Below are 25,120 nucleotides of genomic sequence, written 5' to 3'. Positions count from 1 at the left end.
CACGACACCTCCTGCTTATGAGTGGTGAACATCATGCAGGGGAAAAAGTCAACGCCCCCAGAGACAAGTGAAAACTAGCATAGATACATTACAAGCTAGTATCTCCTCTGAAATAGAGATGAGAAATTAAGGGCGCAGTCAGACCACCATACAGCACAGACTACGATTGTATCGAAGTGCACGGACAGGCCGACGGCTATCCTGACCCGAGCATGACAGCTGAATAGAAATACATGCCGTCATGCTCGGGCCAGTCTGACTGCGCCCTAAATAAATAAAAAATATGTTTTATTCCGCTCTGCAAAAAACAGAGCTCTCACCGGGTACTACAGAACAGCTTTTATTCATTTTAATAAGAGCTGTTCTGCAGCACTCTCCAACGGCTGCTACACAACATTCAGAGCAAATAACAGCTGATAGTTGGAGGTCTCCCACCGATCAGATATTAATTACCTGTCCTACGGGATAGGTCATCATCATGGTGCAACCAGACAACCCCTATAACATGGTTATAACACATATTTAACTTTGGGAAACACCCAGATGAAGCGTTCTTCTCCAGAAGGAGTTTGACTGTAAAATATAGTTTCGTTAGTCAATAGTAGTTGCATTCTTTGGCACCAGTATGTATGTATATATATATATATATATATATATATATATATATATCTATATCAAGAGTAATGATAATTCCAAATAGCAAAACGTTACAATATAATAACCTGTGAACAAATCATCACTCAGACATGATTGTTACCCTTATTTTACTCAGCAAGAAGAGTCATGCAAAACATATCGTTTTCCAAAAAATAATACATCTTTCAGTATTATGATTTTTTTTTAAAAAGAATCCCTAATACAGCTCCCCCCCCCCCAACTTCACTAACTAGGTACTAAGCATCCTGTTAAATCAGTCATGGATAGTGAAATCGTACAAATATTAAACTCGATTTCTCTAAGACATTCTTTCTTCTTTTATTTTTTTCATAAAGCTAATGACTATGTGCGTGAATGAGTATACGTTATCGCCAGTGTAGACATAAAAACAGGACATATTTCTGAGACCCAGCATTTAATTCAGCAGTGAACAGGATTAATATCATAGACACCCCCCGCTCCTCCCCTTTCCCTCCGTGAACTAAAACAGATTAAACGCTGACCATAATAAATACCAAATAAATAATACAATAAATAATCGTTTAAAAAAATAAAATTGAAAATAAAAACATTGCACGTAATATATTTAGATATACTCTTTGCAAATAGGCTATTTTTTTAGACCGTTAATAAGAGGAACAAGGCCCCCCCCCACGCTCGTACGACTGGATACAATGGCACCTTACGGCATAAGATGGCTAATGGATATTTCTTTACAGCTGAGTCTTGCTAGATTAAGACTCAGAGAAGAACACTTAAGATCTGGGTCACCGTTTGGGAGGGGATATTCTAGAGGTGTCAGTCACACTTATTCTCATGTAAAGGAATATCAGCATCTGACTCGCGCTCACAGTAGAGGTCAGTCTTTTTTTTTCCCCAAAAATTCTAAAAAGAAAAAAAGAAAATAACAGAAAAGTCCATTATAAATGGCGGCTAAGACGACGTCTGCTTGTCATATTCATATTCTCTGCTGAAATATGCAACTAGTTGAAGGTTACATAAATAGATGAATGCAGGAGCAGACACAGACAGAAGAGGCCCCTGTGCAAGAACAATATTTGGGCTCTTCGCAGTCCAATAGCTCATCATAATCAACCACCTGCTTTGGAGGTGGGATCGGCCACCTTATCTATTGGTCCCAGGTTGCACCCATGGCATGTCTGCCCCTTGATTAATGGGAAGAATAGGGTTTTAACAAGTCATATTTGATACAATCATATCTTTTTCTGGCCAACTTGTAACCTAGAGGGATACTGACTACATGCCCTTCGCCTAAACGAGAGTATGAACGTATGACTTCGCCTTCATCTATAGGGACACGAGACACCATTTTTTTTTTTGCCAAGTAAAGAACTGCTAAATTACTGTCATAAAAGCTCAACTCTGGACATTTTAGACACCAAGTGGACATCTTATTGCAGTGATATCTAAGAATGTAGCTACTGGGCTTGCCTTGAAATCAGATCTTTACTGAAACTGATTGAGGCCAAAGCTTGACCAGAAAATTCCGTCATCTTTATGTTCATTATCTTCTGGCATTTTTAAGCATAAAGTCCTTGCGGTCAGTTCTGCCAGTCCAGCTGACCACAGCACTGTTCAGTTGTCTGCAGTGAAGCCCAAATCCTTTGCTCTTACAGATGACAATGGGAAGCAGACAAGTTAGAAGTTGGATTTGAGATGGGTAGCTACCATCAAGTCCTTTGCTGCTGAAGATGAAGCTTCTTCTTTAATCCATCACGATTGTGTTTGTTCTCCGAGCTCCTATGAAATGCTTGTTCGTCTTATTGTTATTCAGCTACAACGAGGAAAGCGCCTGATTGACGACACATTAATTATTTGTATAGGGAAAGCTTGATAAACATGAATCATTTGCTCTGGTTAAAAAATAGGTTTCCCTCCGTATTGTTCCACGAACAATGCGGTGGTGTCATTAAAATGCACCTTCTCGCAATCACTTTATTTAGCAGCATGAAATCTTTCAGAAAGTCGTGGGATTTAAAGAAAGGTTTTGATCTGATGACAATTGTTATGCAAAAACTTTTCATCGCAACTTATTAAGCTTCATCTCACTGTCTTTCATGTATTTCCAAAATCCATCATTTCTCATTTTACTCCTCTCTATTCAAAAGCTTCGATATCTGGTCACGTCCATTCCTAGGATGCAATCCATCTACTGGACGGTGGTGGGGACAGGACAGGCTGCGTTAACTACTTTGCGCCCATGAACCCAGCATGGTGTTAAGTCCAGGGACAGATGTTAGTTTGACATTCTTTTTTTTCTCAAATACCTTCTTACAACAGTAGCAGTGTGTACTTGTAGGGGGCAGAGGTGGTCATGGTCATCGTAGGGGAACAGAGGTGTTCATGGTCATCGTAGGAGAACAGAGGTGGTCATGGTCATCATGGCAGTTCAGAAGTGGCTTCCCAGAAGCCTTGTCTCTTATTGACGGAATAAAGATGATCACTGGAGAGACTTTCCCAGAAGTCTCTGTTCTCACAAACACAAAGTGACGGACAGGAGACACAGGCCTTTCCAGAAGCCTCTGTTTTTACAAACAGAAAGTGACAATGGTTTTATATTAAGAAGGCTTTCCCAGAAGCCTCAACTGTCATGTTCAGAATATGACTGTAGTTGATCTGTGACAGGCTTGCCCGGAAGCCTTTACTTTGACAAAGATTGACAGATCCAGGGAACTTCCCAGAAGCCCCTACTTCCTCTGGACAGAGAATGGAAAATTGTTTCAGTGTTTTTCTCCAAGGAGCCTTTCATGGGGTAGAGATCCTTCTCCAATGAGACTTCGCGAAGTCATTTGGCTAAGACGGAACAAGAGATAACAATGGCTTTTCCCAAAAGTCTTTGATGTTGTCAAAAGGGATTGATGATTTGTACATAAGCCTTCAAAATCTTTGACCCCCCCACTGGGAATAGGAAATGCACCCGCTACATCATGAAAAGGAGACCTGTGATGTTCTGAACCATGTGCCATCGATGGTTCTATGATAACAGCGTGAGCTGCTGCTAGTCCCCATCTTAGAGAACAGGTGAGAAATTTCTCAAACAAAACGAGGGTAAAATATGGGGAGGAGGGGTGTTTATTGGCTGTAGTGGTCTTAGTGGAAAGTGGTATTGTTGGGGTCTTCTAACTTTTACTCGCTCGGCTGTGCTGTAAATTAAGCTGGTTCATCTGCGCTTCTTCTAGGCCATTCAATTTTTTAAGACGAAGTTCATCCAGTTTTCTCCAAAGCTCCTGACGTTCTTTATCTCGCTTCAACTCCCTGTGGGATAAAGTGTACATGTTAGTAGTGACTTATATATCTGTATTATAGATGTCCGCACTGTTTGATGAAACTTTTACAATATGCAAAAGTCAAAGGGCCCGATTCATAACAGCTTTCACGCTACAATTCTTGTGCAAAAGCTTTGAAAAGTTGCAAAATTTAGGCACAACTTGAAGTTTCAGATTTTTGGCATTTTCAGTTTCTCTCAGCTCCAACAAAGTGATTGGCACCGGGGCAGGACTGGGGTGTCATGTGGTGACTGCCGCTTGTCAAATTCATGATGAGCGGCGACAGTTGCTACGCCACAATCTTACTCCATCAGGGGTTGGAGTAGGATTTGTGGTGAGGTGCTCAAAGACGTGTACGTCATTCATCTTCCGCTCCTGATTCATGAAGAGACATACACACTCATCTGGCACTCCTGATTCATGAAGAGGCGTACACCACTCATCTGGAGCTCCTGATTCATGAAGAGGCGTACACCACTCATCTGGCACTCCTGATTCATGAAGAGGCGTACACCACTCATCTGCCACTCCTGATTCATGAAGAGGTGTACACCACTCATCTGCCTCCCCTGATTCATGAAGAGGCGTACACCACTCATCTGCCACTCCTGATTCATGAAGAGGCGTACACCACTCATCTGGAGCTCCTGATTCATGAAGAGGCGTACACCACTCATCTGGCGCCCCTGATTCATGAAGAGGCGTACACCACTCATCTGCCACTCCTGATTCATGAAGAGGCGTACACCACTCATCTGCCACTCCTGATTCATGAAGAGGCGTACACCACTCATCTGGCGCTCCTGATTCATGAAGAGACATACACACTCATCTGGCACTCCTGATTCATGAAGAGGCATACACCACTCATCTGGAGCTCCTGATTCATGAAGAGGCGTACACCACTCATCTGCCGCTCCTGATTCATGAAGAGGCGTACACCACTCATCTGCCTCTCCTGATTCATGAAGAGGCGTACACCACTCATCTGGTGCCCCTGATTCATGAGGAGGCGTACACCACTCATCTGGCGCTCCTGATTCATGAAGAGCCGTACACCACTCATCTGGCGCTCCTGATTCATGAAGAGGCGTACACCACTCATCTGGCGCTCCTGATTCATGAAGAGGCGTACACCACTCATCTGCCGCTCCTGATTCATGAAGAGGCATACACCACTCATCTGGCGCTCATGATTCATGAAGAGGCATACACCACTCATCTGGCGCTCCTGATTCATGAAGAGGCGTACACCACTCATCTGGCGCTCCTTATTCATGAGGAGGCGTACACCACTCATCTGAAGCTCCTTATTCATGAGGAGGCGTACACCACTCATCTGGCGCTCCTGATTCATGAGGAGGCGTACACCACTCATCTGGCGCTCCTTATTCATGAGGAGGCGTACACCACTCATCTGCCTCTCCTGATTCATGAAGAGGCGTACACCACTCATCTGCCACTCCTGATTCATGAAGAGGCGTACACCACTCATCTGCCGCTCCTGATTCATGAAGAGGCGTACACCACTCATCTGCCGCTCCTGATTCATGAAGAGGCGTACACCACTCATCTGCCGCTCCTGATTCATGAAGAGGCGTACACCACTCATCTGCCGCTCCTGATTCATGAAGAGGCGTACACCACTCATCTGCCACTCCTGATTCATGAAGAGGCGTACACCACTCATCTGCCGCTCCTGATTCATGAAGAGGCGTACACCACTCATCTGCCGCTCCTGATTCATGAAGAGGCGTACACCACTCATCTGCCCCTCCTGATTCATGAAGAGGCGTACACCACTCATCTGCCACTCCTGATTCATGAAGAGGCGTACACCACTCATCTGCCTCTCCTGATTCATGAAGAGGCGTACACCACTCATCTGCCGCTCCTGATTCATGAAGAGGCGTAAACCACTCATCTGGCGCTCCTGATTCATGAAGAGGCGTACACCACTCATCTGCCGCTCCTGATTCATGAAGAGGCGTACACCACTCATCTGGCGCTCCTGATTCATGAAGAGACATACACACTCATCTGGCACTCCTGATTCATGAAGAGGCATACACCACTCATCTGGAGCTCCTGATTCATGAAGAGGCGTACACCACTCATCTGCCGCTCCTGATTCATGAAGAGGCGTACACCACTCATCTGCCACTCCTGATTCATGAAGAGGCGTACACCACTCATCTGCCACTCCTGATTCATGAAGAGGCGTACACCACTCATCTGCCGCTCCTGATTCATGAAGAGGCGTACACCACTCATCTGCCTCCCCTGATTCATGAAGAGGCGTACACCACTCATCTGCCGCTCCTGATTCATGAAGAGGCGTACACCACTCATCTGCCACTCCTGATTCATGAAGAGGCGTACACCACTCATCTGCCACTCCTGATTCATGAAGAGGCGTACACCATTCATCTGCCTCTCCTGATTCATGAAGAGGCGTACACCACTCATCTGCCGCTCCTGATTCATGAAGAGGCGTACACCACTCATCTGCCACTCCTGATTCATGAAGAGGCGTACACCACTCATCTGCCACTCCTGATTCATGAAGAGGCGTACACCACTCATCTGCCTCCCCTGATTCATGAAGAGGCGTACACCACTCATCTGCCGCTCCTGATTCATGAAGAGGCGTACACCACTCATCTGCCACTCCTGATTCATGAAGAGGCGTACACCACTCATCTGCCACTCCTGATTCATGAAGAGGCGTACACCATTCATCTGCCTCTCCTGATTCATGAAGAGGCGTACACCACTCATCTGCCGCTCCTGATTCATGAAGACGCGTACAGAACTTACTTACTTTTTAAATATATATTTTTCATATCACAATCTGTAATAAAAATAAAAAATAGAAATCTTGCAATTTTCACAGTGACCGCTGAGGCTTTTATTTTAACTCTAACTTCCTGTTTCAGGAAATCGACAAGTACATTAGCCACAATGAGCAAACTCTGACCCACTGTAATCTTGCCTCTGTTTATAAGGAAACGGCTGAAAACTGTTCCTGAAATGACAGGAAGAAAGAGTCTAAAAAGCCCCAGAGGCCAGTGTGAAAATTACTAATTTAGTTTTTTTGATCATGACATGAAAAAAAAAAAAAACATTGACACATTTTTAAAAAAATACATGAAACACAAAAACCTGATTTAATCAATAGCTCATATTCTGATGATTTCTTCCCTTTAATATCTGTATTACATATCATATCTTCAGCTAGAAAGGGACCTCTGGGATTACAGTACTTCCTACCGGCTACTAGATTACATGGAAGTAACTGCACAAGCTAATATATTGGCGTACTGATTTATTGCAGTCCACTAAAAGAAATTGGCAAAGGAGCGAGGACATAAGGTTGTGATCAATTAAGACTACTCGGCTTTTAGCAGTTTAGTTGCTGGAGTACAAAGGTTTATATAATCTTTTTATGCAAAAGAGTCCTTCTGTTTCTGCCTTTCTATCAGTCCACGAGATTTCTAGAAATGGGACTTACTGCTGTCTGTCCAGCTTATATGAGGCTGTGAGTTCATCAAAGAGTTTCCCATTCATCTCCATAAAAGTCTTTAGGACATTGTAAATCAAAGAGACAATTGTCCTGGGAAAAAAACACATAGAAAAAGAGTAAGATCACAGATAGACAAAATGTACAAAAAATACTTAAAGCGTAACTGTAGTTTCATGTGAATTATCAGGGAAAGTCTTCATGTGTACGTCTATATGACGAAAAAAAAACTTTTTGACCATTAAATGACTTATATCCTGAATTTTTGTTCAGTTTTCTCTGAGTGTCTTGGCCTTTCTTTATTTCCTTCATTTTCCTTCCTCTTCCCTCTCCATAGACTTCTATAAACTGCAACTCTAATCTAATCCCTCAGTGAGTTGATAGCCTGTTTTCATATAGGCAGCAGCTGTAATCTAATCCCTTAGGGAGTACAATTGGGGGAGAAAGGTTGAACTGGATGGACCTAGGTCTTTATTCAACCTACATTACTATGTTACTAGTGAGCAGATAGCCTGTTTTCATATACTTCTATAGGCAGCAGCTCTAATCTAATCTCTTAGTGAGCAGATAGCCTGTTTTCATAGACTCCTATAGGCAGCAGCTGTAATCTAATCCCTTAGTGAGCAGATAGCCTGTTTTCATAGGCTTCTATAGGCAGAAGCTTTAATATAATCCCTTAGCAAGTTGATAGCCTGTTTTCATAGACTTCTATAGGCAGCAGCTCTAATCTAATCCCTTAGTGAGCAGATAGCCTGTTTTCATAGACTTCTATATGCAGCAGCTTTAATATAATCCCTTAGTGAGTTGATAGCCTGTTTTCATAGACTTCTATAGGCAGCAGCTTTAATCTAATCCCTTAGTGAGTTGATAGCCTGTTTTCACTGATTACAGCCATAACCCAAATAATCAGAAAATGCAACCAATAAATGTAATTTGCATTTTATATTTTGGTTTCCTAAATATTGTAAATGATTTCAGCAGTAAATTCAGAGAAGAGAAGTGTGAGAGGTGAGGAAAGAGGCAATTTTCTTAAACACTTTCCCATCTTAGGCAATTTTTAATTTTGAGGAATAAAAAGATGAATGTTTCTGGTTGCTGGAAAAAGGGTTGTTCCCCGGTAGTATTTGATAGTAGCTTTATTACGCGATTCAAGTTTGTACTGAACTCTTTTTAAAAAAACAAAAACAAAAAAAACTACATAATATAATATTTTATATAATTTTGCACTTTTGTTGTTTTCCTCCACTTTTTCTAAGAGCCATAACTTTTTATTTTTCCATAATAAGAGCCATTTGATGACTTCTTTTTTTTTTCCAGGCACGGGTTTTATTTTTACGCAACACCATTCGTTTTACCATATAAGGCACTGAAAAAAATAATTAGTGTCACCATTTTTCTGAGACTAGAGATGAGCGGATCGATTCTAGCTAATCAAAAGCAGCGCCGGGGGACACCGGTAGGGAAAAGATTCAGGCGCCTCTCATCTAGCCACTAGGTACCACTGACCTGGACACTGGATCTGAGTCCCATATCAATCCGCTCATCTCTATCTGAAGTCTAAAACATTGTATATTTTCTGTCAATGGGGTTGAATCAGGTCTTGTTTTTTTGAGTGGCGAGTTGTTTTTATTGGTACTATTTTGGGATACATGCTAAATTTTGATTGCTTTTCAGTCTTTTTCATTGGAGATGGCTGAAAAGAAAACTTCCAGTTTACTATTAATTTAGAAACAAAGTGAAACAATGGTCACTTGCTAAAGGGAACCTGTTACCATTGACAGATAGAAGGCCTAGCTGAAAAAAAAAAAAAAAAAAAGGAGCGCCAGCTGACAAGCATAATAGGTCCACACGGGGAGTAATGGGGTTGAAGGATTGAGGCTCCCCTTACTTCATAGGGGGGATAAAGATTCCTTCCCAATATGAAGTAAGTGGAGCCACAATCCTTAAACTCTCTAATTCCCCATGTGGACCTACTGTGCTGGCGCTCCTTTTTTTGTTTGTTTTTTCATCTGTTTTACAATATGGCACCTGAATATGTGTTGACCTGGTAGCAGCAGGCTGATTGAGCGGTAACAAAGTTATCCACATTCAAGATATCTATCTAGTGTAAGTGTTTTGTTGTTTTTTCTTCCCCTTCTCAGAAGCGCTCCTTTCCAGCCTTTTTTCTTGCTTCTTCTTAGATAGGAAGCCTAGAGACCTGATCTTAGCAGTAGCCGCTATATCATTTCAGCTCTAACCCAAATCAGAAAACAGACCTATATAGTTTATATACATTTTATATTTTGATTTTCCAAAGAGTGAAAAAGAAAATATTGCATGTATTTTTCTGTTATTGTTTTTCTTTGTGTTTATGCAGAAACACAAATCGATGATGAAAATCTCACAATGGCGGGTCCTAAAATGACCATGTACAGCATGAATGTAGTGGAGGTCTGTAAGGAAGACGGTCTACTCTTGGTCCAAAACTTACTGGTTCCAGTGTTCTTTGGAGACTTGGTAGAGGGTGCCAAATATCAGGGGCAGGATGGTGTGACAGTTCTCCTCTATCAGACTGAGGATGTACTCATTGTTCCAGAAATAAAGGGCACGCTCAGCAACCTAAGAGATAATATTAAGACAAAATAATAATCAAAAATCAGAGGTGAAAAAAACATCCACAATCATGTTCTATACTAATATGGGACACTGTATCTTACAAGGATTTGCACCATTCTTATTGTCATTGCTGTTTTGATATCTGTCTTTACAGAACAAGCTACAACAGCTTCTTTGAACAGGATTTTGGAGGTGTCGGTGGGAATTTTTGCCCATTTATCCAGAAAACAATTTGCGAGGTCAGACACTGGTGAAAAGGCATGGCTCACTATCTCCGATCTAGTTCATTCCAAAGGTGTTGGATGGGGTTGAGGTCCAGGTTTTGTTCGGCCGGTCATGTTCTTCAACACCAATCTCCCCCAACCATGTCTTTATGGACCTTGCTTTGTGCACTGGGCACAGTCAGGCTGGATCAGTAGAGGACCTTTCCCAAACTGATCCCACAAAGCTGGAAGGATACAATTGTCCAAACTGTCTTGTGATGAGGCATGAAGATTTCCCTTCACTGGAACTAATACCCCTGCAAAACAGCCCCATAGCATCATCCCTCCTCCACCAAACTTTACAGCTGGCACAATGCAGTCAGACAGGTAACGTTCTCCTTGCATTCACCAAACACCAAACCAAAACATGTCCATCAGTCGCCAGATAGAGAAGCGTGATTCATCACTCCAAATAACATTTTTCCTCTGCTCCAGAATCCAATGGCTGCAGCTTTACACCACTCCATCCTACACCAGATATTGTGCTTGGTGATGTAAGGCTGCACGCAGCTGCTCTGCCATGGAATCCCATGTCATCAAACTCCTGGCGCACAGTTTTTGTGCTGATGAGGTTTGAAACTCTGCAGCTATCGAGTCACTTCAGCTCTTGGTAATCCCGCTCTGTAACATTACGTGGTCTCCACTTTGCGGCTGAGGTGTGGTAGTTCCTTCCGCTCTTCAATGATACAACTTACAGTTGATCAGAGAATATTTAGGAGGGAAGAATGGACTAACTTGTTACAATGGCGGCGTCCTATGACAGGACCATGGTCAACTTCAGTGTATCTCATAGTTATGAATTTATCAATCTATTTATTTATAACTTTACAAGAGGACTTTGCTTTATACCTGGAAATGTGGGCTGGAGACACAACGGGCAATTTGTTTAAAAAGTGGTTCCTGGATCTTAACAAATTGGGATGGTTCAATCACATCCAAAATCTCTTCCAACTCTCCAAGGAACATCACCTGTGAAAAGACACCATGGATTATAATGCTAGAAAAATGTCTTAGCTACTGTTTTAAGGGAATTTGTCAGCAGGTTTTTGTTATGTAGTCTGAGACCCCGATTCCAGAGATATGGCACTTGCTTGCGGTTTTAATAAAATCAGTGTTTTATCAGCAGGAGATTATCACTACAAGCCAAGGTGCATCTTAGTCAACTTGCTCTGTGTAACCCTGTACTATCACAAATTAGCAGCTTTCTGTCAATATACAGTGTACACAGAAAGCTGCCAATCAGTGATATGGGCGGGGTTATACACAGCTCAGCATTCAGAGCACTGCTAAATCTGCAGCAGAGAAAACTGTGATTCTACCACAACTACTGCACCCAGTAAACTAAGTGATGCATCGCTGGAATCAGGGTCTCTGCCCCTACATCATGCTGCTCTCAGATTAAATAGCAAAAAATGTGGTGAGAAATTCCCTTTAAGGAGTCACAGCAATGTGGTCACAGAGCATATAGTGAATGAGGACTTTGTAAAATTGGCACAATAAATGTAACAAAATAAGTGACGAGAAGGTGAGTATAAACAATATGCTCATTGGAACTTACCAATTCTCTAGCATGACATTACATTGAATATTTTGGGCAGCTTTCCCTTCAGTGAAAACACTCATTACAATAATTATATTTTAGAAATAACAAGGAACTAATGTGATGGTTACATGTAAACTGTGTACAAAGGCAATGTGTGATTACACATAAACCTATGAATGTGTCTAACTTGTCTTGTACGGTTACACGTTGCTACCAAACTGAATGCTCCCCATGCAACCGATGCGTATTGTCATCACTATTGCACTCTATACGGTAGAAGTAGACGTACACATGTCACAGTCCATGATGGTTGTGGTGTCCAATATTCTAGCAATGCAGTATTAATGTATCACTAGGATCCTCACTCCAAATAGTACGTCAAGAAGGTATTTATAGGGTTGCTGCATTATGTATGAGGAAAGCGTGCCGAGCTTGTGTCCAGGCATCACCATCATGGTATCACTCCCGGATCTATGCTTAAGCGGCTTAGCCATGACATTGTGCGGATAAGTATCACCCTGTGACTTTCCATATTCTTACCGCCACTAATAGAGAGTATTATTAATATTTCATGGCAAGTATGTGATTATTTGGACCTATACAATGAAGCAGACTTTAGGCAAACCTTCAAATTTGGTACAAGTTATGGCAACGTAACTTTTACGCATATTTGGTACACTTTCCGTTAGAAAAGAACAGGAGACTAATGTGTCAAATGTTGCATGTTTATTGAATTTTGCAAAAATTGTGACACTTAATAAGTTTTAAAAATGGCTGGAACATGAATGTATTTATTCTATGCCTTTTCTAGCCTCATAGTGACATCTGCCGTTCATGTATAGCAGACGTGCACTATTAATATATGGAGCAGGCTCAGGAGCTGTGCCTGGTGTGTTAAGCATAGCTGCTGATGTGTTACGCACCCAGGTGGCGCATGTGGTTCTTAGACACAAATTTTTTTTTCCTGGCTTTCTCGCTGGTAGCTCAGCTGTCAACACAGCTCCACATGCATGGAGGACTGGGGATCATCGGGGCCCATGGCCAAGCAAACTGTTACCCACGTAGGTGGCGCATATGGTTCCTGGACCCTCTGTGCCACGGGGCTGAGCTTACATAGGAGCGGTGTAGCTAAAGGGCTACCTGGTGTTCACTGAAGCTCCTGATGGAGGAGTCAGGCTTGAGCAGCAGGGAGCATGCCAGTGCGGTGAGTATGCCGGCGTCCCTGCATGGAGGCGGAAGGGGAATGCTGCAGGGGTGCCAGCAATAGCATTACGATATGTAATGATCCCATCGCAACAGCTTAACTTCTTAATTGCCACTCTTAAGGATAACACTTGCATTTGGAAAGGCCTCTAAGATGGCCAATGACAGTTCGAAGCCCATTGGTCCTTGGCACGGCGCTATCCGCAGGGTGCCTATAAGTTGGTAAGGTGTGGTATTATTCCAAAGGATTCATAGGAAACCAGTATTTTACAACACACTGCAATACTGAAGTATTGCAGTATATTGTATAGGTGCTAAAGAGATCGCAGGTTCAAGTCCCCTAAAGAGTTTAATAAAAAGTGCAAAAAGCAGTAAAAAATATAAAAAAAAAATACATAAAAGATCAAATCACCCCCCCAAACATAAATAGCTAGATGTAAAATATAAAAGAATTAACATTTTTTATATTGCCGCTTGAGTAATTGCCTAAAGTAATAAAATATAACAATTATTTAGTCTTTAAGATGATTGCTGAAAAAAAATAAACAGAATTGGAATATTTTTGGCCAACAAGTTTTCCGATTTTTTTGCGATTCAAAAGTTGAATGTATCACAAAATGGTATCAAGAAATACAAGCCCTCACATAAGTCCATCAACTGTAGAATTTTTTTTTTGCAAATTTCCAAATTTTTTATAACCATTAAAATATATATATAAAAAGCTTCTTATAAGTTTGTTATCACCTTAACTGCACTGACGTGGAGAGTCAGGTCGCTGGGTCATTTTTACCACATAGTGAACACGGTAAAAAAAAAAAAATCAGGGGTAGAATTGTATTTTTTTCAAAATTTCATTGCACTTGTTGATGAAAAATGACACTTCGTCAAGCAAAAAAAAAATTTTACTAAAATAAATAAAAAGAAAAAGCTATGGGTCTTGGAAGAAGGGGAAGACATACTGTAATAAGAGGGCAAAAAAAAAGAAGATAAATGTATACTGTGATAATTGTTATTGTCCCACATAGAACAGCTCTGTATAAATGTAGCATAAATATTACCGCCATGGAGTTTCTTACACCTTTGATTTAACTTGATATATGTCCAATAAATGTTCTCACCAATAGATTTGATTAGCCAGATTATATTGGTTAATAAGGTGGAAAATTACATTCACGGCTGCTTTATCAATGTCTAAAATGAACCAGAAAAGCGATAGCAAGCAAAATTGTTTCCATGGATACAAGAGTTGCTAGGGAATGTCAGATATTCACAAGATATCTGCTCCATCGGTAGAATAGCGGTGTGATCATCAACCCATGCTTCTTCATAAACCCAGACGACGGATTTATTACACAACATATGCACACCTGCATCTGGGCCTCCTCACATCATTGACTATTTTTATTACACATGCATTTTATTCAAATGTTTTAGAAAAATGATATTTTTTTCACATTTGAACTATACACTTGATCCGTGTTTTGTCCATAAGATGCTGAAAAACAAATTCATCAGGTGAACTCTCCCGCTGCTACGCTGCATTGTTCAACTTTGCACATTTACCCAAGCAGGTAAAACCGTTCTGTCCTGCAATATACTGCATTGCATGTTCAGTAGATCGCCAGGTATAATTTTTTAGTTTTTCACATTATTTTCCTTAGATATAAGTTATTGGTCTAAGGATTTATTCAGCTTTTACTGATCATCATTGAAGATAAATATTTTTTGCAATCCACCGCTTTAGTAAAGCAGCAAAATTCTAGATTGTTGCCCAATTTACCTCCAATGTATGGTGTTTATTTGTTCCTGCATCCCCCCACCCCTTGCTGATGAGGGTCTGAGGTCCTATTCCACCCCTGTGTCAGTCTACATTTTGTGGTGAATGGCATAGGCCCAGATGAATGGTTTTTGAAAACAAGATTTCCTCTATGGATCAAAAGTTTAGTTCCTCATTAAAGAGGCCACCGCCGGCTTGAAGTACTAGCTTGCCGAGCTTGGCCGTCTATTTGTAGGGGTACTGCACATCCGCCTCCCATTCAAATCAATAGGAGGCGGATGTGTAGTACCCTGCGGTGGCCACTACAAGTAGACTGCCAGCCCCGCAAGTAAGCACTCACGGGTGGCAGCGGCTATCGCTGGCACTGGTAACAGCTGATCGGCGGGGGTGCTAGGTGTCGGACCCCGGCCGATCAGACATTGATGACCTATCCTAAGGATAGGCCATCAATATAAAAGTTGTGGACAACCTCTTTAAGTAATGGCATTGGGAGTAAAAGCCAAGTAACAGCAGTGCAGACTGAATAGCATTATCAATTCCTTGGATATCTTTTTGTATCCCTTTTCTGTGTTATACAGTTAAACTACCTTTTTCAGTAGATCCGTTGACAATTCTTTTGCTTTCCCGATGACTCATAATCCAGAAACGTCAGTGGCTGGATCAGGGATGCAAGAGTCTGTCTGGATCCCAGAAACTCACTCAGCTTTTATGCACACACACTGATTACAAGCAAACAGGTCACAGGTGAGGATGTTACCTTTAGTAGCCATTCAAACCCATTTGTGTCAAATTCTGTGCATGTTATCAGGCCAAAATCAGCAGGGTATGTGAACTTTTGATCAGGGTCATTTGGATGTTTTTGGTTGTCATTAAGATTTAAAAAGAGAAAACACAGTAATTTGACAGTAAATGGCTTCACCCAACTAATAACCATGAGTGGAGAAAAAGTTTTTTTGTTATCATTCATATTCTCTGAAACAAGGCCAAGAAAGGAAAAATTCTGCAGGGGTATGTAAACTTTTGAGCACAACTGTATATATACAAATTGTACATTCAGAGAGGAAAAGGACAGGAACTCTAGTACCACCTATTGGAAGTAGCAATCCTAAACTCAATATCGACACTTTAACGAACCTTGCCACATGATCTAGGATAAAATCCCCCACCCCAAAAAAACACACTCTTTTTGCAGACACAGATTTCAAGGTGTTTGCCCCTCATCGATGCAAAGCAAGAAGTTTGATGTGGCTGAATGAGTGTCCTAAGGTGTAAAGTCCCTCCTTCTGCAGAGTGCCAAGGTAAATAGGGAGACTTATAGGCCATGCAATGTTCCTCTGGGAAATTATATATGCAAATTAGAGGAAGAGGACTTGAATAGATGGCACTAGAGTTCCTGTCCTTTTCCTTTCTGAAGAGACAATTTGCATTTCAAATTTCCCAAAACATCATTACATGGCCTATAAGTCTCCTTACACCGGCTTGCTGCTCTTGAAAACAAGTGGCAATATATACAGTACAGACCAAAAGTTTGGACACACCTTCTCAATTATAGAATTTTCTGTATTTTCATGACTATGGAAATTGTACATTCACACTGAAGGCATCAAAACTATGAATTAACACATGTGGAATTATATACTTAACAAAAAAGTGTGAAACAACTGAAAATATGTCTTATATTCTAGGTTCTTCAAAGTAGCCACCTTTTGCTTTGATGACTGCTTAGCACACTCTTGGCATTCTCTTGATGAGCTTCAAGAGGTAGTCACCAGAAATGGTCTTCCAACAATCTTGAAGGAGTTCCCAGAGATTCTTAGCACTTGTTGGCCCTTTTACCTTCACTCTGCAGTCCAGCTCACCCCAAACCATCTTGATTGGGTTCAGGTCTGTGGAGGCCAGGTCATCTGGCGTAGCACCCCATCACTCTCCTTCTTGGTCAAATAGCCCTTACACAGCCTGGAGGTGTGTTTGGGGTCATTGTCCTGTTGAAAAATAAATGATGGTCCAACTAAACGCAAACCGGATGGAATAGCATGCCGCTGCAAGATGCTGTGGTAGCCATTCTTGTTCAGTATGCCTTCAATTTTGAATAAATCCCCAACAGTGTCACCAACAAAGCACCCCCACACCATCACACCTCCTCCTCCATGCTTCACGGTGGGAACCAGGCATGTAGAGTCCATCCATTCACCTTTTCTGCATCGCACAATGACACAGTGGTTGGAACCAAAGATCTCAAATTTGGACTCATCAGACCAAAGCACAGATTTCCACTGGTCTAATGTCCATTCCTTGTGTTCTTTAGCCCAAACAAGTCTCTTCTGCTTGTTGCCTGTCCTTAGCAGTGGTTTCCTAGCAGCTATTTTGCCATGAAGGCCTGCTGCACAAAGTCTCCTCTTAACAGTTGTTGAAGAGATGTGTCTGCTGCTAGAACTCTGTGTGGCATTGACCTGGTCTCTAATCTGAGCTGCTGTTAACCTGCGATTTCTGAGGCTGGTGACTTGGATAAACTTATCCTCAGAAGCAGAGGTGACTCTTGATCTTCCTTCCCTGGGGCGGTCCTCATGTGAGACAGTTTCTTTGTAGAGCTTGATGGTTTTTGCAACTGCACTTGGGGACACTTTCAAAGTTTTCCCAATTTTTCGGACTGACTGACCTTCATTTCTTAAAGTAATGATGGCCACTCATTTTTCTTTACTTAGCTGCTTTTTTCTTGCCATAATACAAATTCTAACAGTCTATTCAATAGGACTATCAGCTGTGTATCCACCAGACTTCTGCACAATACAACTGATGGTCCCAACCCCATTTATAAGGCAAGAAATCCCACTTATTAAACCTGACAGGGCACACCTGTGAAGTGAAAAACATTTCCGGTGACTACCTCTTGAAGCTCATCAAGAGAATGCCAAGAGTGTGCAAAGCAGTCATCAAAGCAAAAGGTGGCTACTTTGAAGAACCTAGAATATAAGACATATTTTCAGTTGTTTTACACTTTTTTGTTAAGTATATAATTCCACATGTGTTAATTCATAGTTTTGATGCCTTCAGTGTGAATGTACAATTTTCATAGTCATGAAAATATAGAAAAATCTTTAAATGAGAAGGTGTGTCCAAACTTTTGGTCTGTACCGTAAGTGCACACTCTGACTATTTTTGTGGGCACTGTGGCAGATACCTGCTGAAATTTCATACTCTTTAAAGCACAAATGAGCCTCGGGCAATGTTTTCTATAGAGTGACTGCCTTGTGGATAAAGGTTGAATTGTCTATAGGAAAAATTCTAATTTTTGTTAAGCACATGGGTGGATTAAGGGCAAATATGACCTTCTGAACATTGATTGCTTTTAAGGTTTGACATGAACCTTTCCTTCTTTTGATTTGTAATAACAAAGGCTTTGAGTCTTCCTTTTTCTATGTATTCAGCTGCTATACCATCTTGGACATTGACTCACCTCTTTCTGGGTACAGGTCTTTGGCCAATACTTTAACAAACCTCGAATTACCTGTAGAGAAACATAGGAACATCGTTAATTGTTCTGGTTTGCTCAGTTTATCACCAGATTAGGGATTTCAGATGAACATTTTTCTAAACGACTTGTCATTAATGGTTGGTCTATCAAGGTCGTTGTCTTGGACATCTATAAATCACTGATAGATTTCCGTCATCATCTGTGGCCCAGACCAGGCTTCCATTGTTGGGTTGTAGATATGTTGGTTGGCATGAGCAACTTTTCAACTTCATCAGCCACAACAACTGAAGAAATCCAACATGACAGATCACCTTCTCCACCGATATCCCATGGCTATACCATAAATATCTACAATGGGACATAAACAGTGGTACTTACATGCTCTGTTAATGAGGAGTCTTTTTCCAGAAATTGAACTGCACAATAAGCGAGCTGGGGGTAGAATATATAAACTGTGATTATTACAAGTCACAAATTACATACATCCAACTTTTAGAAATTCATGAATTGCAAGTTTGTATTTTATTAGTAACAAAAAAAATGTATGAAATGCAACATACCAATAGGCAACAATTCACATTCACAGACCCTCTATAAAAGGCCGATGATGTCAGGGCTCGTATACACAGCATCTGAGAATATTTCTGCAATGTAGTACGCAATGGAGTGCTTTTGTATTGTAGATTCTCCATATAAAATTAGAATCTCAGTTTGCACTTACAGATCCAATAAACATATACATGAGGTCTCTCTTGACCCAACCTAAAGGAAGCAGACATAAGCTTTAAGGGATTTTTCCACTTTCAGGAAAGTGGACCCCATATGCTTTAAAATATCTAAAACAACAAACAGAGCAGGAACTCATCCTCCCCTGTCCACCGCCGCTCGGGTCTCGGTCTTTTGGCTGCAGCGGTGATGTCACGTCAATGCAGTAAACAATCAATGAGTTCAGCGGCTTGTGCCCTCCACCTCGGCACAGCCGCTAAGCTCAGTGATTGTCTACAGCGGTGATGCGTACTCTCGTCATGACATCACCGCTGCAGCTAAAACTCTAAGATCCAAGTAGAAATGGGGAGCCAGCAAAAGATCCAGGAAGAGTGAGTACTTGCTCTATTTATTTTAGGCATATTAGATGATTTGGGGTCCATTTACCGAAAATGGAATACCCTTTTAACCACCTTCAAAGGACACCAGTTCACTAATCTAGTAGTGGTTTATCTCTTTATTGGAGTGGTATTAAAAAGAATATCTGATGCTGATGTCAGGACAGGAGAAAGAAAGCTAGATACAGAACGCAGTAACTCTTTGCCATTCGTGCCGCTTACCTGTGCATGAAATATAGAAAGGGATTTCGCAGAGTGCAGAGGTATCAATACTCGGACAAGAAACTGCTTGTGTTCAGATTTTAGAGGTAAAGCAAATCCATTGATGATACTGTACAAGATGAAAAAAAAGTTAGTTTATATTTAAGAAACTTCTGGTCAGAATCATTTATCAATTATCCATTGGGTAGGTGAGTAATGCTTGTGGACCCACTGTGCCATGGACATGGAAGGACCCCTGGAGTGGCGTGACTAAGCAGCTACCTTGGTGTTCGCTTGAGCTTCTAGTGGTGAGGTCAGGCTTGTGCGGCAGGTAGCTGCCAGGTGCTACTCCAGGGCGCGTCCGGCAGTAGCAGCTGACCCCAGCGGTCAGGTTAGCTGACACTGATAAGGGCTCCCTTCAGACTTGGTAGGTTAGGTTCAGGATCACTGACTCAGAGACTCAGATAGGAAAATGTTCAGATACTGGCCGCACAGGGACCAGAGGACTTTGAGGACAGGACGGCCACTGGGACAGGTTCACACTATGCCGACAAGACGGCCACTAGGACAGGTTCAGACAAACAGGTCTCGGGATAGCAGGTAGGTACCACCGATGCGGCCACAGGGTACACAAACTGCCAACGCGGTTTCAGGTTCAGGGTTCTGGCCTGGGCACTCAACCCCCAGGGAAGCAGACAGGTACCGCAGATGCGGTTTCAGGATATGGACACCGCCGACGCGCTCACAATAGCAAGGACTAAATGTACTGGACTATTGGGACACAGGATGCGGGATAACTTTATCAAACTAGGGACAGGGACCTGGCAACATACAGTTGCACACACCAACCCCTAACAATAAACTATAGGGGTTGCTCAGGCACCTCCCTATTGGGGAGAGTGCCTTATATACAAGATGCCTCCCAGCTATTGGCTGGGAGACACCTTGCATGTGAAGGCTTTACCTAAATGCCTCCCAGCTAATATCTGAGGGCATTTACCAAATGCGCGTGCTGCCCCTTTAAGAACACCGCAGCTTGTGCGTGCGCTAGGCATGCCGCTGGACAGTGCGGCGTACACAGTAAGAGGAGAGGAAGCAGGAACTCACCGGAGACCACTCCGATTGCCAGGGTGGTGAATAAGCCGGCGTCCCTGCATGGAGGGGAAAGGGGACACCATGCAGGGGCACCGGCAGCAGCGCTACATAAAGCTACTATTTTTTGCTCAAAACTCACCTGCCCAGGATTTCAAGCAGTTCAGCTACACCATTAAACCGCTCTGTCTCATAGATAAATCTGCAAGACACACCAAAAAACAATTTGGACCCCCATATACATTAACATAAGGTTGGTTAAACTTCCCAGGTTTTGTTGGACAGTCAACCATCTAATGTGCATGGAGGCCTCCCAACTTTGCCCTTAAGGCCATGGCCACACTATCAGTATTCGTTCAGTATTTTTTCTCAGGAGTGGGAGCCAAAACCAGGAGTGGGTGATAAATGTAGAATTGGTGACTTGTTTCTATTATACCTTTTCTCTGATTGTTCCACTCCTGGTTTTGGCTCCCACTCCTGAGAAAAAATACTGACCGAATACTGATAGTGGAGCCGTGACCTAAAGATGATATCAGTGGAAAGATTTCAATGCCCAACACTTTTATATTCTTGCTTATTGGACCCTATGTCTATTGTTCCTTAAAGAGAAAAAATAATAATCTTACAGACAAGATACCTTATATCGGTTAGCAAAAAAGCACAACTCACTGATATGCCATCAAAATCCTTTCTTCTGGTGGATCTAATAAACCTCAGCCTGATACTGTTATTACTGTCATTATTAGGTAAGATCCACATGAAATCATCCTAAGAGACATTGTGCGCATCCTGTGCTACACTTAATACCTGAGAAAGATATTGTTGCACTGTTTTCTGATATAGGCTCTGAGTCCCAGGAATTTTCCATAAACACGATGCAGAATTGTCTTCAAATATTCCCGCTCGCGGGGGTCCTCACTGTCAAAGAGTTCCAGTAGCTATAAAAGTACAAAGGTAATCAGAAAGGAAGCAAAATGGGCTGAAAAAATAAAGGGGTTGTCCACTACTTGGACTACTGAATCCCTGTTTCACCTCAGTGTAACAATAACACTTATACTCACCTCTGATGCTGGCGCTGTTCCAACGGTGTTGGCACTGGCTTTCCCGAGGATAGCATGACATAGAAATGTCATGCAATCTATGCAGTCAATCAGTGCTGGCTTCACTCTCCCCTCCTACGGAGGCAATTGACATGCAGAGGCAGTGGGAGCTGCACCTGCTCTCTCACTTCCTCCGGATGTCTTGATTTGTACAAAAGAGGGGAGAGGGAAGCCAGCACTGATTGGCTACGGTGATGGCGTGACATAACAATGTCATGCAATCCCCAGGAGAGCCACAGGAACAACTCCAGCACCAGAGGCTAGTATAAGTGTTATTATTTTATTGGGTGGAAACAGAGATTCAAAAGCAGTTGTTCGAGTAGTGGGCAACCCCTTTAAGACTGAAGTTACGCATGCCCATCTTTATGAAGGGCTCACTGGAGTACGATGCACCGAATTCATTAAGAGGCACATGCCACTTATTTCTCTTTGTCGTGCTCCTCAATGTGCCTTGCTATAAATGCTATGCCAGTCAGGAACTGGAGTAGAATTTCTGGTGTAAGAGTAAGAAATGCAGTCATGAATTTGACAGTTGGGTGTGGCCATGCCCCCTCCCAATCTCTGTCCATTTTGGAGGAGTTGCTTCAAACTGGCGTGAGAATGAAAAAGGTTGCAAAATTATTGACACAAAAAAAATTTGCAACTTATCAAACTTTTTACACCAGTTTTCTGGCATAAAATCTTTGATGAATCGGCTGTGTTCAGATGGATGTATTTTTCATGTCTTTAGAGTGGATCTGTCGCCAGATTTCACAGTACAAATGGCATAAATTACTAAGTACATCTCTTAGAACTGATGAGACTTACTTTAAAAAAAACCATATCAGAATGGCTGTATAATAATTTTTCAAAATTGAAATTCATTCTCCGCCCACCGAGCCTGATTGACATCCCCTCAGTGTACCTTCTCCCTGCAGCTGAGATCTCACTCTGCTCAGTACAAGCTGCAGCTGTGAATCAGACAAAGGCGGCGGAGACTGAATATGTATTATTTCACGGGCAATTTCAACTCTTTCTCAGGACACATAAAATCCTCAATTAATATCAGGATTATACAGTTATTTTGACATGCAATTTCAAAGTAAGTAGACCAGTCTCATCAGGTCTAATAGATCTATCTAATTATATATGCAATTTGTATTCTGAAATTTTTTGACATATCCGCTTTAAGAGTTCATAGGGTTCTATAAGTTCGGTTTAGATGGATATAATAAAAAAAAAAATAAAAAAGCAATATTATCATAGAAGACAATTACTCCGTTAGTCATTTTATCACCACAGCACTGGAGCTGTAGCAATTTTATTTCATTCTTTACAAATTGTAGCTATTAAGTGAGACAAATGGGAGAGAATGGTGGAAGAAAGACAGTAATGCGCACCGGAGAGCGTAAGTAGGTTACATTATATCTGTCTGCACAAACATGGTTACCTAGTAACATCAATATTAAAAATGTTTGTGCTGATTATGATGATTACAGTCAGGGCGGCGTATGTTGTGAGCGCGGAGAACAACATGGTAGTAGAAGAGCATGGCTTCCGGTATTGTTAGGAAAGCACTCACCATAAGGACAAACTTCTGGTCCACATATCTCTTAGCCAATGACGGTTGAAAGTCCTGACTTTCCAAGAATCGGAGGAAGAATTCATATACCAACTAGAGATAGACATAAAGAGACAATGGAAATTAAGGAGCTGGGAATAGTGATAGTATATTCTTAGGTCAGGGTCACATGAGAGTATATTCTCTCATCCAAGAGAATAGGACCGATTATGCTAATCACACTCTGATCCGAGTTGGCTCATGGTGTGATCCAATTCTCCTGGAAGAAAAGAAGATGGAGAAAAAAAATTCTCCATCTCCTCCATTCTGTCAGTCCTTGGATATCAGACTGAAATCAGATGTCATCCGAGTGCAGTCCGATATTTTCCATGGATACATGGACTTGCATGGCCGAGTGCAATCCAAATATTGGATCAAACTTGGACATGCTGCCAGATTTTCCTAGGACTTGATCGGTGCAAGGAAAAAATCTGACATGTGCTCGGTCCCATAGCATAACATTGGTCCAAGTGCGATCCTATGTTTTGTTAGATCAGACGTGGACTGAAAATACAGCCATGTGTACAAGCCCTTAGGATAAACTATCAATATTCGATGAGTGGAGGTCCAACTCTCAGCACAAACACAGATCAGCTGTTTGAAGGGCCCATGGGGTATGGCAGCCCCTTCAGCTTTATGTTCCTGCACATGATCCACATCGTAGGGCACACGTGTCAAACTCCAGCCCGTGGGCCAAATCTGGCCCGCAGGGTGGTTATATATTTGGCCCCCGACACCAGAACCGCCACCCCTATGTGGGGCCATTATACTGTATGGAGGATTATGTGGGGCCCACTATATGGAGGATTATGTGCGGCCCATTATACTGTATTGAGGACTATGTGAGGCCCATTATACTGTATGGAGGACTATGTGAGGCCCTTTTTTCTGTATGGAGGACTATGTGAGGCCCGTTATTCTATATGGAGGACTATGTGGGGCTCATTATTCTGTATATATTCTGTAAGGAGGACTATGTGGGGCCCATTATTCTGTATGGAGGACTATGTGGGGCCCATTATACTGTATGGAGGACTATGTGGAGCCCATTATTCTGTATGGAGGACTATGTGGGGCTCATTATTCTGTATGGAGGACTATGTGGCGCTCATTATTCTGTATGGAGGACTATGTGAGGCCCGTTTCTGTATGGAGGACTATGTGGGGGCCGTTATTCTGTATGGAGGACTATGTGGGGCTCATTATTCTGTATGGAGGACTATGTGGGGCTCATTATTCTGTATGGAGGACTATGTGGGGCCCATTATTCTGTATGGAGGACTATGTGGGGCCCATTATTTTGTATGGAGGACTATGTGGGGCCCATTATTCTGTAGGGAGGACTATGTGGGGCACATTATTCGGTAGGGAGGACTATGTGGGGCACATTATTCTGTACAGAGGCCTAGGTGGGCCCCATAATACTGTATGGAGGGCTATGTGGGGCCTATTATTCTGTATGGAGGACTATGTGGGGCCCATTATACCGTATGGAGGACTATGTGGAGCCCATTATTCTGTATGGAGGACTATGTGGGGCCCATTATACTGTATGGAGGACTATGTAGGGCCCATTATTCTGTATGGAGGACTATGGCTCATTATTCTGTATGGAGGACTATGTGGGGCCCATTATACTGTATGGAGGACTATGGCTCATTATTCTGTATGAAGGACTATGTGAGGCCCATTATACTGTATGGA

The 25,120-nt window shown here is 42.1% G+C and overlaps 1 protein-coding gene across 3 annotated transcripts in view; it reads right to left on the bottom strand.

The window, feature by feature from the left end:
• Window positions 1–867: 867 nt before the first annotated feature.
• The window catches only part of PPP2R5B (protein phosphatase 2 regulatory subunit B'beta), an 82,211-nt gene continuing 57,958 nt past the window's right edge, over window positions 868–25,120 (bottom strand). For 2 of the 3 annotated variants that reach the window (XM_073658595.1, XM_073658594.1), the window contains exons 5-14: window positions 23,378–23,470; window positions 21,524–21,654; window positions 20,859–20,918; window positions 19,646–19,754; window positions 18,699–18,752; window positions 18,303–18,353; window positions 11,175–11,294; window positions 9,938–10,065; window positions 7,459–7,560; window positions 868–3,933 (exon numbers count right to left, since the gene is read on the bottom strand). In XM_073658595.1, the coding sequence (XP_073514696.1) occupies window positions 3,798–3,933; window positions 7,459–7,560; window positions 9,938–10,065; window positions 11,175–11,294; window positions 18,303–18,353; window positions 18,699–18,752; window positions 19,646–19,754; window positions 20,859–20,918; window positions 21,524–21,654; window positions 23,378–23,470 (984 nt within the window). In that variant the 3' untranslated portion in view covers window positions 868–3,797. Of the gene's footprint in view, window positions 3,934–7,454; window positions 7,561–9,937; window positions 10,066–11,174; window positions 11,295–18,302; window positions 18,354–18,698; window positions 18,753–19,645; window positions 19,755–20,858; window positions 20,919–21,523; window positions 21,655–23,377; window positions 23,471–25,120 lie in introns of those variants that run through there. The other variant, XM_073658596.1, reaches the window with a different exon arrangement.

The sequence above is a fragment of the Phyllobates terribilis genome, unplaced genomic scaffold, assembly GCF_046119375.1.
Source record: "Phyllobates terribilis strain yellow unplaced genomic scaffold, ASM4611937v1 Scaffold_13__5_contigs__length_258822181, whole genome shotgun sequence".
Lineage (NCBI taxonomy): Eukaryota > Metazoa > Chordata > Amphibia > Anura > Dendrobatidae > Phyllobates > Phyllobates terribilis.
The sequence above is the reverse complement of the archived record's forward strand: the minus strand, read 5'-3'. Positions and strand labels throughout refer to the sequence as shown.